This window comes from Haplochromis burtoni, unplaced genomic scaffold (assembly GCF_018398535.1).
Source record: "Haplochromis burtoni strain Fernald_Lab_line unplaced genomic scaffold, NCSU_Asbu1 Contig_409, whole genome shotgun sequence".
NCBI classification, from domain to species: domain Eukaryota; kingdom Metazoa; phylum Chordata; class Actinopteri; order Cichliformes; family Cichlidae; genus Haplochromis; species Haplochromis burtoni.
In genome coordinates, this window is record NW_024582770.1 from 349024 (window position 1) to 361716 (window position 12693).

General features: G+C 42.2%; 2 protein-coding genes across 5 annotated transcripts in view; both read left to right on the forward strand.

The window, feature by feature from the left end:
• Positions 1 to 7306, forward strand: part of tdrd7a (tudor domain containing 7 a) — a 17875-nt gene extending 10569 nt beyond the window's left edge. For all 3 annotated transcript variants that reach the window (XM_005944479.3, XM_005944480.3, XM_005944481.3), the window contains exons 12-22: positions 165 to 276; positions 431 to 642; positions 1315 to 1449; positions 2044 to 2127; positions 2265 to 2399; positions 2503 to 2613; positions 3181 to 3352; positions 3501 to 3661; positions 4219 to 4412; positions 4693 to 4853; positions 6564 to 7306. In XM_005944479.3, coding sequence (XP_005944541.1) covers positions 165 to 276; positions 431 to 642; positions 1315 to 1449; positions 2044 to 2127; positions 2265 to 2399; positions 2503 to 2613; positions 3181 to 3352; positions 3501 to 3661; positions 4219 to 4412; positions 4693 to 4853; positions 6564 to 6787 — 1701 coding nt within the window. In that variant the 3' untranslated portion in view covers positions 6788 to 7306. The remainder of the gene's footprint in view (positions 1 to 164; positions 277 to 430; positions 643 to 1314; positions 1450 to 2043; positions 2128 to 2264; positions 2400 to 2502; positions 2614 to 3180; positions 3353 to 3500; positions 3662 to 4218; positions 4413 to 4692; positions 4854 to 6563) is intronic.
• A 2525-nt stretch (positions 7307 to 9831) lies between these two features.
• tmod1 (tropomodulin 1) overlaps positions 9832 to 12693 on the forward strand; it is a 33269-nt gene continuing 30407 nt past the window's right edge. The window contains exon 1 of one of the 2 annotated variants that reach the window (XM_005944482.3): positions 9832 to 10233. The gene's annotated coding sequence lies outside the window, so the exon portion shown is untranslated. The remainder of the gene's footprint in view (positions 10234 to 12693) is intronic. The other variant, XM_005944483.3, reaches the window with a different exon arrangement.

The following is a 12693-nucleotide window of genomic DNA, read 5'->3' on the forward strand; positions in this document are numbered from 1 at the left end:
ATACAATGTGTATTAAAAGGCGTCCAAAAGTCTTATAATATTTAACGTTTGTGTGTGTGTGTGTGTGTGTGTGTGTGTGTGTGTGTGTGTGTGTGCGTGCGTGCGTGCGTGCGTACGTACGTACGGAGACATGTGAAACCAAAGAACCTCTCTGTGTGTCTCAGGTTTACTACATGGATTATGGCTTCTCTGTAGAGACTAACATGAAAAATCTGCTGGAACTACACAGGGACTTTCTTTCCTTGCCCTTTCAAGCCACTAATGTTCAGCTTGCAGGTATTTAGAACATTAGGAAATTCTGTTTAACTGTTTTATACAGAACCAACTCAATCTCTAGATAAAGAAGGAAATGTTTTTAGGAGTTTCTGTTACCCTGATGCTCTTGCCATTGTCTTCATCTTTTTCCATTTCTTTACTATCCTCCTGTCAGGCCTAGAAAGATTCAGCTCCCATCCATTGGTGCTCTCACTTATGGATAATGTGGCAATTGGAAAGATCCTGCTGATGGAAACATTAGAGCCATGCCAAGAGAGTGAAGTACCTACAGCAGTACTTTATGATACTTCACAGGATGACGACCTCAACATCAACTCCGCCTGCCTGAAGGTTCTACAGGACAAGACCATGAACAACCCTCTGTCTGTAGGTTTACATATTATTGAGGATATACCTTTTTTTTCTTTTCTTTTTTTTTCTTTTTTTTTCTTTTTTTTTTAATGTGGTCAGACAATTAGTTCTAGTGGGGAAGACTTAGATTTGTAATTATTTTCCTCCCCTTTTCATATTTTTCTTATAAACTCAACATAACCACTAAGTGGTGCTGTGTTACCCGTACTTTATTGTGTCTTATGTTACAGTAGGGGTGTGTATTTGCGTGTGTGGGTGGTTTGGAAACTGCAGTTTTATATTCAGCTTTGGGCAAAGTGATTTGTTAGCCCTCAGGCAGAGCTTGCTGCTTGTTATTTTTCCTGAGAAACACGTGTTACTTGATTTAAAAATGCAAGACTACAAAAATAACTTTGGGAGTGCAGCGAAACTTTCATTATCTTCATTGTTTTTTTGTTTTTTTTTTAATGTATTGTAGTAATAAAATTGCTTTTTTTAAAATGAGTTCATTATTCTTCAATAAATTAATCTGGGTTTCATTTATTGAAGCATAATGCACTCATTTTAGCTCATCAAATGGCCAGAAATAAGATGAAAATGCAAAGACTGTTTTGTGCGTGAGACTCTAACCATTATCATCATTGCTGCATCACAAAAGTTTTTGATGAATTCTTCCAGCATTGTATAATATAATACTGTTGCCTGTAGGTAAATGTTACCTATCAGGATGTGTCTGTCACAAATGTGTGTCAAGATGGCACCTTGTACTGCCAGCTCCCTTCCCGTGGAACTGCAAGACTGAGCAAGTTACTAGAAGAAACAGAGGCCTACTTCATTTCCCAGGTATATAATACTTTATAGTACATACATTCATGGAAGAGTGGAAGACAATGGAATAAGGGTATTTCCACATACTATGTGTGCAGGATTGTATTTTTCGTCATGTGTTTTTGTGAGAAGTTATAAACAGCTCAGAGAGTGTAGTGATAAAGATAAGGAGGGGGAAAAATACATTCCCCATACTGGGCCTCAGGGACAATGAGGTTTTTGTGCAGTTGTTGTACCTCACATTGGCTGTTTAAATTGCTTTTCAGAAGCATGCATTTACTTTAAATACAAAGAACAATGAATGCAAAAAAACATCTAGTTTAAAAAAAAAAAAAAGTTCTTGTTGGAGGTTTTTCCTTAAGGATGACCTTTGAGCACGAATGGCTTCCTTTCTTCTTCTTTTTTGTGCCTGTCTTTTATCTCGTTGACAGTGCATTTGATCCCCACCAAAGACTTCAGACACTTGTCTGTCATTTACTGGGATTTATTCATTATTTATACTTATATGAGTTCCTTGCAACTGCCGTTTCACCTGTGGAATGGGCGAAGCTTTCTAACACTGTTACTGGGTTTTTCTGTTTGTTTGTCATCGTCCCCCCCCACTACTAGATCACATCTGAGTTCCTGGTGTCTAGGCCCTTCATTGGCAAGTTCTGTCTAGCTCGCTACAAAGAAAAGTGGGCCAGAGTTGAGGTAGGAATCAAATATTGGCAATGTATTTGTTTGAAGACTTAAAAATAATTGAAAGAAATGTTTTGAGAATGGCAAAAATCATGACCAGTAAGTTTTTCTTCTTCATCTTCATCATCTTCTGTTGCTTTTAATTTTAGATCACCAATATGTACGGTAACAGAGTGATGGAGATTTCTGTCATTGACTTTGGTGTCCCAGCAACACTAGAACTCACTGATCTTCGGGAGATCCCCCCTTTTCTTTTGAAAGACTTCATTATCATCCCACCACAGGTTAGTTACTTGTGTTTGTTCTAGGTGATGGAGAGATCAGTGGTCAGACAGGCTTCACGAGTTTTGTAACACATGTAAAGGTTTGTAAGTGTGTCTTCTCCAGGCTATTAAATGTCGCCTAGCTGACCTTCCTGTTCCTGAGGGTGACTGGAGCCAAGAGGCCATTCTGTGGGTGAAGGAGGCTGTTATGGGCTCTGAAGCCTGTAGAATGAAGGTACTATCTACATCAAAAAATAGACTTGGTAAATGCTGCTGATAATAAAATCTTCACTTTGAAGCACAGTAACTTGTAATTGCATTCTGGAATAATGGCCAGTGTGAAAGAAGTGATTTTTGACAAATTTTCAGGTAAATGGAATGAAGTATCTCTAAACAGGAAAGATTTGACTGTTGAGACATACCATAACCAGCATTGCTAGTGGAAGAGCTATGGACAGCATCTACTAGCACTGGTCTAACGATCCACAAACCATGAACTTCTGATGGATAATGAGAATGTGTTGGACCAAATATGATTTGTGTTGGCTCTTTCACTCAAAATGCACAGAATAAAGGATCTGCTGGCACTGTATTAGTGCTGTACATCACAGGGCAAATCACAGGTCTTGTAGGTTCTAACAGTGTGTTAGACTTCTGGTTGTCGTATTTTGATTCATTAGTAGACGTGCAGTTAAATATCAGTTAACTCCAAAGTGCAACTGTGTAAAGCAGTCACGATAAATTTAAGCTCACTTTGTACATTTTGTCCATGCATTCTTTTAACCATTCTTTTCATTTTCAGATCTTGAAATTAAACCAGGACACAAAGGACACGCTTGTCTATATGTATCTTTTCATTGGCGTTGGCGGTCAGCATTTGGACGAGAGCATCAACCATCACTTGGCCCAGTCAGAGTTGTGGAAGAAGCTCACAATACAAAACAACACAATCACCAGTTGCAACATGAATACAGGTAATGGTGCGAATCATAAACATTCTGGGTCTGAAATACTTCCTACCAGCAGTAAACATTTGACCTGAAACTTTTATTTTTTATTTTTTTATTTAAGCTCATAATCTCTAATGTAATATTTGGAATGGGGTGCTGTTTAAACTTGTAGGTCTCACTCCTGTGATGGAGAGGTCGTCTCTCAGCAGCTCAGTCTCGAATCCCGCTGTGAAGGCTTCACCGCAGCTACGTCACATAGCAGGGGGCGGGGATGCTACCACCAAAACTCAGACGCAACTACTTCAGCTGCCACCTCCGCTGGATCTCCCCTTGGTGCGTGAAGATGAGATAACCTTCTATTGGGAGTAAAAGATGGCTGCAAGAATAGTCTGTGTGCTTGAATAGTCTCAAGCACGCAGCCCTGGCTTTAAGCACAAAACTCCTCCCTACCACTGCTTTAAATGCTTTTGTTGCCAGGGGAAGCCAATCTGAAAAAAGTTGGTTTAGAGGGGAGCATGGTGAAGCCAAAGTGGTTTGTTTCAGAGAGAATAAACTGAAGTTCATCAAGGCTTAGTTTAAAATAAAACAATTGTTTTGCATGGTGAAACATGCAGTTACTCTACTACAGTCCAACAATAAAACTGTAACATTGAAGCATTGAAAATGAATAGAGTTTTCCAGTTAAAAGTTCAACATAATCTTGCTGTTCAAATTTGGTGTGTGTGTGTGTGTGTGTGTGTGTGTGTGTGTGTGTGTGTGTGTGAGATTTCTCACATCCGTTTACAGATTATGGTCAAATTAAATTAGTAAAGAATATGGGTTTGGGGTTATTCCAGACCCAAAAAAAGCTGGAGTACCAAGAAGTCATTTTCCTTGTCCTCTTCTTTCAGCCTGGTCAGAATATAGATGTGTTCGTACCAGTGGCATGCCACCCTGGTTACTTTGTGCTGCAGGCTTGGCATGACCTGCATAAGCTGGTGGTGTTGATGGGGGAGATGATGCTTTATTACAACCAGACAGGGAAGACCAACCCAACCACCACCATCCAGAAAGGGAACATCTATGCTGCCAAAATAGACAAAAAGTAAGTCGACACATGGCTGCTAAAGGTCTGTCAGTTTTTCCCGAAATAAATCAACTACATTTATTCTCTCTCCTTCCCTAACACATTGTTGTCTTTGTAGCATATTTTTGAGACTCCAAAATTATAAAAGATATTCTTAAAGAATTCTTCTTTTATAAGTTTATATTAGGAGGAAAACCTTCAACTGCTTTGCTGTGTGATGCCAAGGTTCACAGTTTAAAATCAATAAGTTGCTATTGTGTCAGGGTCAATGGCTTAACCGATGTTTACCTGTATGTAGTTGGCACCGTGTGAAGGTGAAGGGGAGTCTTTCCAATGGCTTGGTGTCTGTCTACCAGCTGGACTACGGTAAGCATGAGCTGGTCCACAGTACGCTCATCAGGCCCTTAATAGAGGAGTTCAGACAGCTGCCCTTCCAGGCTATGACTGCACAACTGGCAGGTGAGTTATTGTCTTCATATAGCTTCACTGGTTTTTTACATATAGATAGATAGTAGGGGTGCAACGATACGCAAAATTCACGGTTCGGTTCGATACTTTGGTGTCACGGTTCGATATTTTTTTCGACACAAAAAATGTTCATGCCTTTTTAATTTGTCATTCATTAAAATTATAAATATGTTTTAACTCAAAAGTAGTTTAAATTTAATGTTGCTGAAACAAAAAAATAATAAAAAAATAAAATCTATCTGATCGAGAAATCACTCATCTTTGGAAAAGAGAGTTTATTACAGAGAAATGGCTCTTTCCAAAATAAAAGCTATACTATACGCTTCTTCTGGGCTATATTCTCAGCAGCATATTAAACATATCAGGTCCCCATAAGGAGAAGCATGTGCTAACGGCTGTCTAAATGACTCGGGTAAAGTTTGTAGCATGCGTGCTTATTGTTTTTGTCTGCTTCCACTTGTCTTTGCACTAGGATGATGTTGGCGTAAATGTGCAGTCATATTCATTGTGTTCCCACTAGTGCTGTCAGCGTTAATCTCGTTAAAATTACTTTAACGCCATAATGGCGCAAATCTCCATTAACAAGCTACCGCGGATCACCCCGTGTGTGGGGCTGGACAGCGTCAACACGTTAACGAGCTAACTGCGCTAACGCACTAGTTCCCACCAATGTAATTGAGCATTACGTGGCACATCCGACATACTGTTTTACTGTTGTCCATGGCGCGCTTACCTTCAGGGTCATGCTTCACATGAAAACCAAAATAGTTCCAAATGCCAGATATGAATGAGGGTGGGGGAGGTTCAATTTCGGGTAGCGTTGAGGCATTTGCCATGTTGCAGCGAGCTTAGCTTCTGTCTCGCTAGCACGCAGTGTAATAAATACAAAGAAAATTGTGGCAGTTTCAACTTGTGACACACTCAACTCCAGGTACACGACGCCCAGCTGAAAAAACTTCACGCAAGTAGAGTTGCCCGAGATTCACAGAATTTACAGAAAATGTAACATTTTTGTGATATATCTCGTTGTCGGGGCGATAAATGTCTTATATCGGGATATGAGGTTTTGGTCATATCCCACAGCCCTAGGTACAATTATGTCTACTATTGGAATAGCAAAATTCTGTTTGAGGGTTAGCTACCATCTGAAACCTGGAGTGTCCTTCATGGGACTGCTTGCCACTTGCAAAGAAGTGTTCAACAAGCAAATCTTGTTGCATGTGACTTAACTTGACAGCCCAACTTAGTAATCAATCAATCAATTTATTTATAAGCACATTTTAAAAAGGTAAAAAGTAGAACAAACACAAAGAACAAAACAAAAACTGAGTCAGAATTAAAAGCTAGTGAGTAAAGATGTGTTTTCAGACAGGTTTTAAAGATATCGAGTGTTGGAGAGATCTTAGTATGAAGAGGCAGACTGTTCCAAAGTTTGGCCTATTTTAGCCTGCTTCAAGGAAAATCAGAAGCAACTTACCAGCTGACTGAGTTCTATTTGGAGGTTTTGTTAGTTGAAAGATCAGAGAGGTGTGACGGAGATCATCCATCCATCCATCCAAACATAGTCACTACTACCAATCAATATAGTGGAAGCCAAAATGCAAAAGGCCGTGGGGGGGGGTGTTGTAGTAGACATGTCCATGTTTTATATGAAATCTGTGGTGTACACATACTAGTTGTTTCCTTTTCCTGATCACACAGGTGTAACACAGCACCAATGGTCAGAGGATTCCTCGATGTTATTCAGAAATCATGTAGAGAATCGCGCACTGGTCGCAGTGGTGGACAGTGTGCAAGATGTGTCGGAGGTCAAAGGTGAGCCTTGGGAGCGCAGGTTGACAGTTTACCTAGTGGACACCACAGTGGATAATCAGGACCTTTGGATCCACACAGTTATCACTGCGATTGATGTCGAGCTGTCTTGAACTTCCTAGAATGGAAACACAAGCATGGGGATAAATGTCCTCTGTTCTGTTTCAGTGTTCATTATTCTGTACGAAGACTTTTGAGATTTGGTAGGGTCACAGTCTTGAAGTTAATAAAAATTTCCTGCATTTTTCTTTTGGTTCTAGTTAAGCCATATGTGTTCTTTATTGCATGTTTTGCTTTTTCTTTAAGCTGAGCTGACTTTGCAGAGTTTGATATTGCAGTGAATCCAGCTGTTTATTTATATAATATATATTTGAAATGTATACTTATGAAGAAATTGTTGTTGTTGTTGTTTTTTTTTGTGGGGGGGTTTGCATGTGCGTCCATACCTTCTGGCTCAAAAAGTTTAATTCTGATTACAATTTTCTAGATAGGGTCATAAATCCATTAAATTTTTCCTTATATCAACAATGTCAGTTTAACGGTTTGTTGGGCAAATATTGGGGGGGGTGAGCAATTTCTTGTCAGCAGATTCTTGCAAGTGTGATGTGTATTTTCAAAATATAGAAAGCATGCACCGTATTAGAGATGGCACGATACCAGTTTTTTATGTCCGATACCGATACCGATATCATAAATTTGGATATCTGCCGATACCGATATGAATCCGATATAGTGTTTTTTAATCAACAAAACTGTTTTTTTAAATATCTTGCTGCATTTTGTATAAGTTCATACTCAAGTTTAAAACAACAACTACACTAAAGCTATTCTGTTATACCTGTATGCAAAAAAAAAAATTTCATAGTTCAGCAATACTGATCAATCTAATAAACTTAGACCTACACCATCCTCCCTATTCTGGTATTTTAAAGAGTACTTAGCGTAAATATTAAGCAACCTAACTAATAGGGTTCCAACTCCCAGCAACAACAAAAATAAAAAAATAAAAAATAGGGAACCACCCCTCACGCGCCACCTCATGATGCTTAATCGACGTAATCAACATTAATTTGATGCAGTGTGAAAAAAAATGCACAGAAATCAATTATTTTTCAAGAAATATTAAATAGATTCAACATCTTTCTTCAACAAAATTGCAGACTGCACAGATGGTACCTTCCCAAAGGAAAAAGTACTATAGCTTACTAGGGTATATTAGACTTAATAGTTACTATATACAGTAATGGACTTCTATTCATTTTACATCAGATTAAAACTTTGGGTGTCAGATAATTATTTATTAAAAGCTAGACATTTTAAATGAGAATAAGAAAGAAAAGTATGTCTTTGTGCCCCCTTTTCCCTGTTAATGCCCTATCGGCCCCCCTGGCTAAACTTTGCTAGATCCGCCCCTGCACAGTTACCAGCGTCAGCTACGTAGAAAAAGATCCTGGTGTAGAAAGTAATATTAAATAAATTCTAACAACAGCTTATCAAGCTTAAACGTGCTGCTGTTGTTCAGCCGCTGGTTTCCTCTTTCTGGTGCAAAGTGGGCCAAAAACAAACAAGAGAGACGGACTCGCGACAGAAAAGCCGATCAGCTGATCGTTAAGCAGTTTCATGATTGAAGTAGCAGCAAGAAGAGGCAGTCGCTCGTTAAGCTTAACGCAGGAATGCTTTACAAACATTCAGAGATGGACTTACACACTTGCTTTACTTCTCTCGGGATAACTTTGTCGGAGATGAAATGCCAGGTTGCTAGCGAAGCTCCAAATGCTATCCAGACCACCGACAGGTCCCGCATGCCACAGCCGCTCTATCACGTGATGCATACTGCTCCGACGTGCTAACGTTCTGAGGTGAGTTACGGCGTGTTGCAAGTTTTGTGAGGTGCTTTCGTGATATTTAATGGATCGGATTACATTTTTTATTTTTCTCCGATATCCGATCCAGTAATTTAGGTCAGTATCGGACCGATACCGATACGTAATATCGGATCGGTCCATCTCTACACCGTATAAAGATTTCAAGTTTAACCTCTGCCTTCCAGTATCATTTTGTATAATGGACAATATAGTTTAATGTTGTAAAGTTAGCGTTTTCACATTTAACCCCTGATTTCACTTTTACATTTCACATTTCTACCTTTCTTCTAACCTTTAAAGGCACTTTTATCAAGCAAAAGAGCTGTCTAGTAAGTTTGAAATAGGTTGTTTTATAATATTAAAGGAGCTCAGATTATTCATGTCCAGTTATTTAAAATTGATACCTGTTATCCATTACCTATCTTAGTCCTACATAATGTCTGTGTAATCAAGTAAACATCTGTCATGTTACCCTGACCTGACTAACTGCATTACAAATGTCTTCAAGTAACTTTAAAAAGAAAAACACAAAGTTAATATACATGAAATACAGTAATATTACCTTTAAAGCAAATGATGCTCAGAGCTGCCTTGGGAGCGTGCTGCTTGTTTATCAGGTGCTTTATTAAAGAGCTTTGAGTTTTGCTACATAATATTTAGCATTATTGTTGTTATTGTTGTTATTATTATTATTATTATTATTATTAACTTATTTAATCACGAAGGTAGAAAACAAAAAACTTGGTCCTATTAAAACGGTTGATTTGTAGTCCAAATATTCTGTAACTGCACATCCCCCCCCCCCCCCCCCCCCCCCACTTATTATGAACTGTAGCTTCACCCACATTAGAATGAGTATTTTAAACAGTTTTATTTGGCTGTCTGTACAAACTGAATCAGACTGAGTTATAATTTCACAATTTTAATGGATTTGAGTGGACTTAAGATTTCAGTGTTAGAAACATATACTGTAACGTGTCTGCACAAACATCTGTTACTCTACTTATTATTCTACACATTGTTTTAAATACAAGTACTTTTTAACAGACAGTCATCTGTCTGCGCTTCAGCCAACCTAAATTTAATTTGGTGCTTATTGCAGAACCAATATAAACGGATTGGTACAGATTTGCTCTCTGTACTTGTAAGAATACAATAACTTATTGCACAGTAAAATAATAGGGATCCAGAGTCCAGCACTTAAGCGGTTAACAGTCACCAAACTAACCGATATCCTACCCAGAGTCTTGCAGCTCGAATGTAAACCATAAACGTTATCGTGAGCTACGCTACATAGTGAACCATTGTCCGATAATGGAGGCAGCGCATCTTCGTGACATCACAGGAGTGACACAGCAGCCGTGAGCGAGGAGAGGAGGAGGATCTCTTCCCCAAAAGTTTGGTTTGCCCTTTGCTGGAGATGAGATTCAGTCCCAACAGGTCCACAGAGAGTCGACCAGAGCCGGGGGAGGAAACTTTGTGAGCGCTGAAATCTTCTGGATTCAAGATTGTCCGCGGGTCATGGACGGTTTGATTTAGGGGAAATTTGGCGGATTCCCGGAGTTGCGCACTTGCAGCGGACCGTACTTCGCACTGCTGCGACTCCAGGCGGCTGTGAAGGAAACCATATCTGGTCAAAGTATTCGTTGCTGTCACCCAGCGGGACCAGCCGGCTATAAATAGCGCTGGAGGAGGTAGGGAAATTAATGCATATATTATACTGCGGGCAGCAAAGCAGTCAAATAAGTTAAGGTCACTTCTCCGTGTTAAAACCGTGAACCGGATTAGTTTAACATTTACTTAAAGTGGGTTTTCTTTTTTTTTTTTTTTTGAGTGGGGGCGCTCCGTCTCTGGGCTGGGGCCCGGCCGGGCCTCGGGGGCTTGGGTCCTGGTTGGTGTGTTGCCGGGGTTGTGGGCGGGTGGGTGCATGGGGGCCCAGCCCTGGAGCAGGGTGCCGCCGGTGCGTCGAGCCACCTGGGGGGCTCTTCAACTGGTGGGGGAGATTGTCACATCTTGCAGGAGCTTTCCTCTCCCCAGGAGCTCCCTCTGCAGGAGGGGGAGATACAGGAGAGGTGGAGGAAGATCTCAGCCTGGGTGTTTATTGTCTTATGTAGTCTGGAAGATGAGTGGATGGTGGGGTGGGTGCAGTTTTCTCTGTGGTGGGGTTGGGTGGACTGTCCCGGGCTCTGTGGGGCCGGGCGGCGCTGCTGCACTGGGCCCCGGTCTGGATGGGCCTGGGCCCCCTTTCCCTGGCGGGTCGCGGAGTATGGGGGTGCCTACTGGGGGCAGCGGGGGAGCTGGCCCCAGGGAGGGGTCACTTGCCCCTCCCTTCCTTCCCTCCCCATCTCCAGCTGCCTCCCTCTTCCCGCTCCACCACAACCACCCACACATGCAGGGCCTTGGAGTAGGGGTATGTCACCAGGGTGCAGAGGAGGCTACCCTCTGTCCCCTTCTGGCTGCCTCTGCCTCAATTTTATCCCACAACTTAGACATTCACATTACTCACACTCTCATTACACATACATATAGGATCTTGGGGGTGGGCACGATACACGGAGTCCAAAGTACCATCAGGGTGTACACCCCACCCCTGGCATCGTTGCCCACCTCTCAATTTTAAATACACGTAGACATTGAGGGCTAGCAGGAGGGACCATGCGCTTACCTGCTGCTCTCTGGCAGGTAGCTCCATGCCCTCCTGGGTTTTAAATGCACCTTAGAACACACATGCATCAACATTACAATGAGCGGGTGGAGGGAGGTTTGGAGTCTTCTCTCACCCCCGTTCTCTGCGACCTGCTGGAGCAGGGGGGCTAGGAGGAGGAGTTGGCCGTCCGACTGCGGTCTGGAGTGTGGAGCCTTCCTGCTGCTGCGGAGTCGGGGCGGTCTGCCTCCCCCCACCGCAGGGAAAAGGGAAACACCACCTGGGTCTGGGTGCAGTTCCCCCCTCCAGGGGCGGGGGCACCTAGACCCGGTTTGTAGAGTACGCTTGGGGAGTGTGATCGTGTGTACAACGTCTCTTTATGTCTGTCTCCACGTTGGTTGAGTGTGGAGTAAGTGCATATGAGAGCATGAAGGTGGGAATGGATGTTTGTATCTGTGTGTGCCTGTATGTCTGTGTCTATATGTCAGGTTGGGTGTCAGGCGCCACCTCTCTGGGGACATCTCAGGCCCTCCAAGGTTTGGAGGCCTATCTCCCCCTACCACCACTTCCCCTGCCAGTGGCGGACCCCCTCAGACATTGGTGCGTTGGTGGTTCTTTGTGTCCGGGGATGGGCGTCCAGGTACACACCGGCTCACTCCTTGGCGGCCGCTTATCGGGGCCTGGAGCCTGGGGCTCGCTCGGGCCACTTCGGAGGTGGGGTGCCCCCGGCCTCTCGGCCTGGGGCTCGGTCACTCAGGCGCAGCTGGCTGCTGGCGGAGCTCACGGGCGCGTCACTGCAACTCCCCCTGGCTTCTGCTCCGCGGCTGCTGAGTGAGCCCTCATCTGGGACTCTCCTCAGCTCTTTCCAGGACAGTGGCGCAGCTGCCCCTCTGTTGGTCTTCCTTGGTCTCTTGTGTTCTGGGGGCCTCTGGATGTCTGGAGTTTTGATCTCCTCCACACCTGCTTCATGCCCTGAAGGACGGGGCTGTGGCCCCCCCACACCCTCTAGCAGATTATTACATGAAGGAACCTTTTAAAAAACAAAAAACAAGCGCGTCCATGCTCACAGGTGTACACACGGGTGATCACACCCACAAACTACACCCTTTTTGGCTCCTACCTCAAAGCACACTGTGTTCTGTTGATCTTATGTGCTGCACAATAATGTTTAATATTTAGTATTTACTGTCATATTCCCATATATCATTGTGATGTTGTTTATTCTATTACTCTTGTTCTCTTCTGCTTGTTTTCTTTTTTCTTTCTCAGCAGGTGATCCAGGTGATCGATATATGCATTTTTTTTCTTTTGCTCATTCTGTTGGTTTTTGTCTTGGTTCTTTCTTTCTCTCCCCGTCTTTCTCTCATTCATCCCCCTGTCTATTTCTTTAAAAAAAAAAAAAAAAAAAAAAAAAAAAAAACAAACAATGGCTCCTTGTGAATGAAAACATTTAGTAATGTGCATATGCGTCGAGCATTTAAACAAAAAAAAAAAAAAAAAAAAAAAAAAA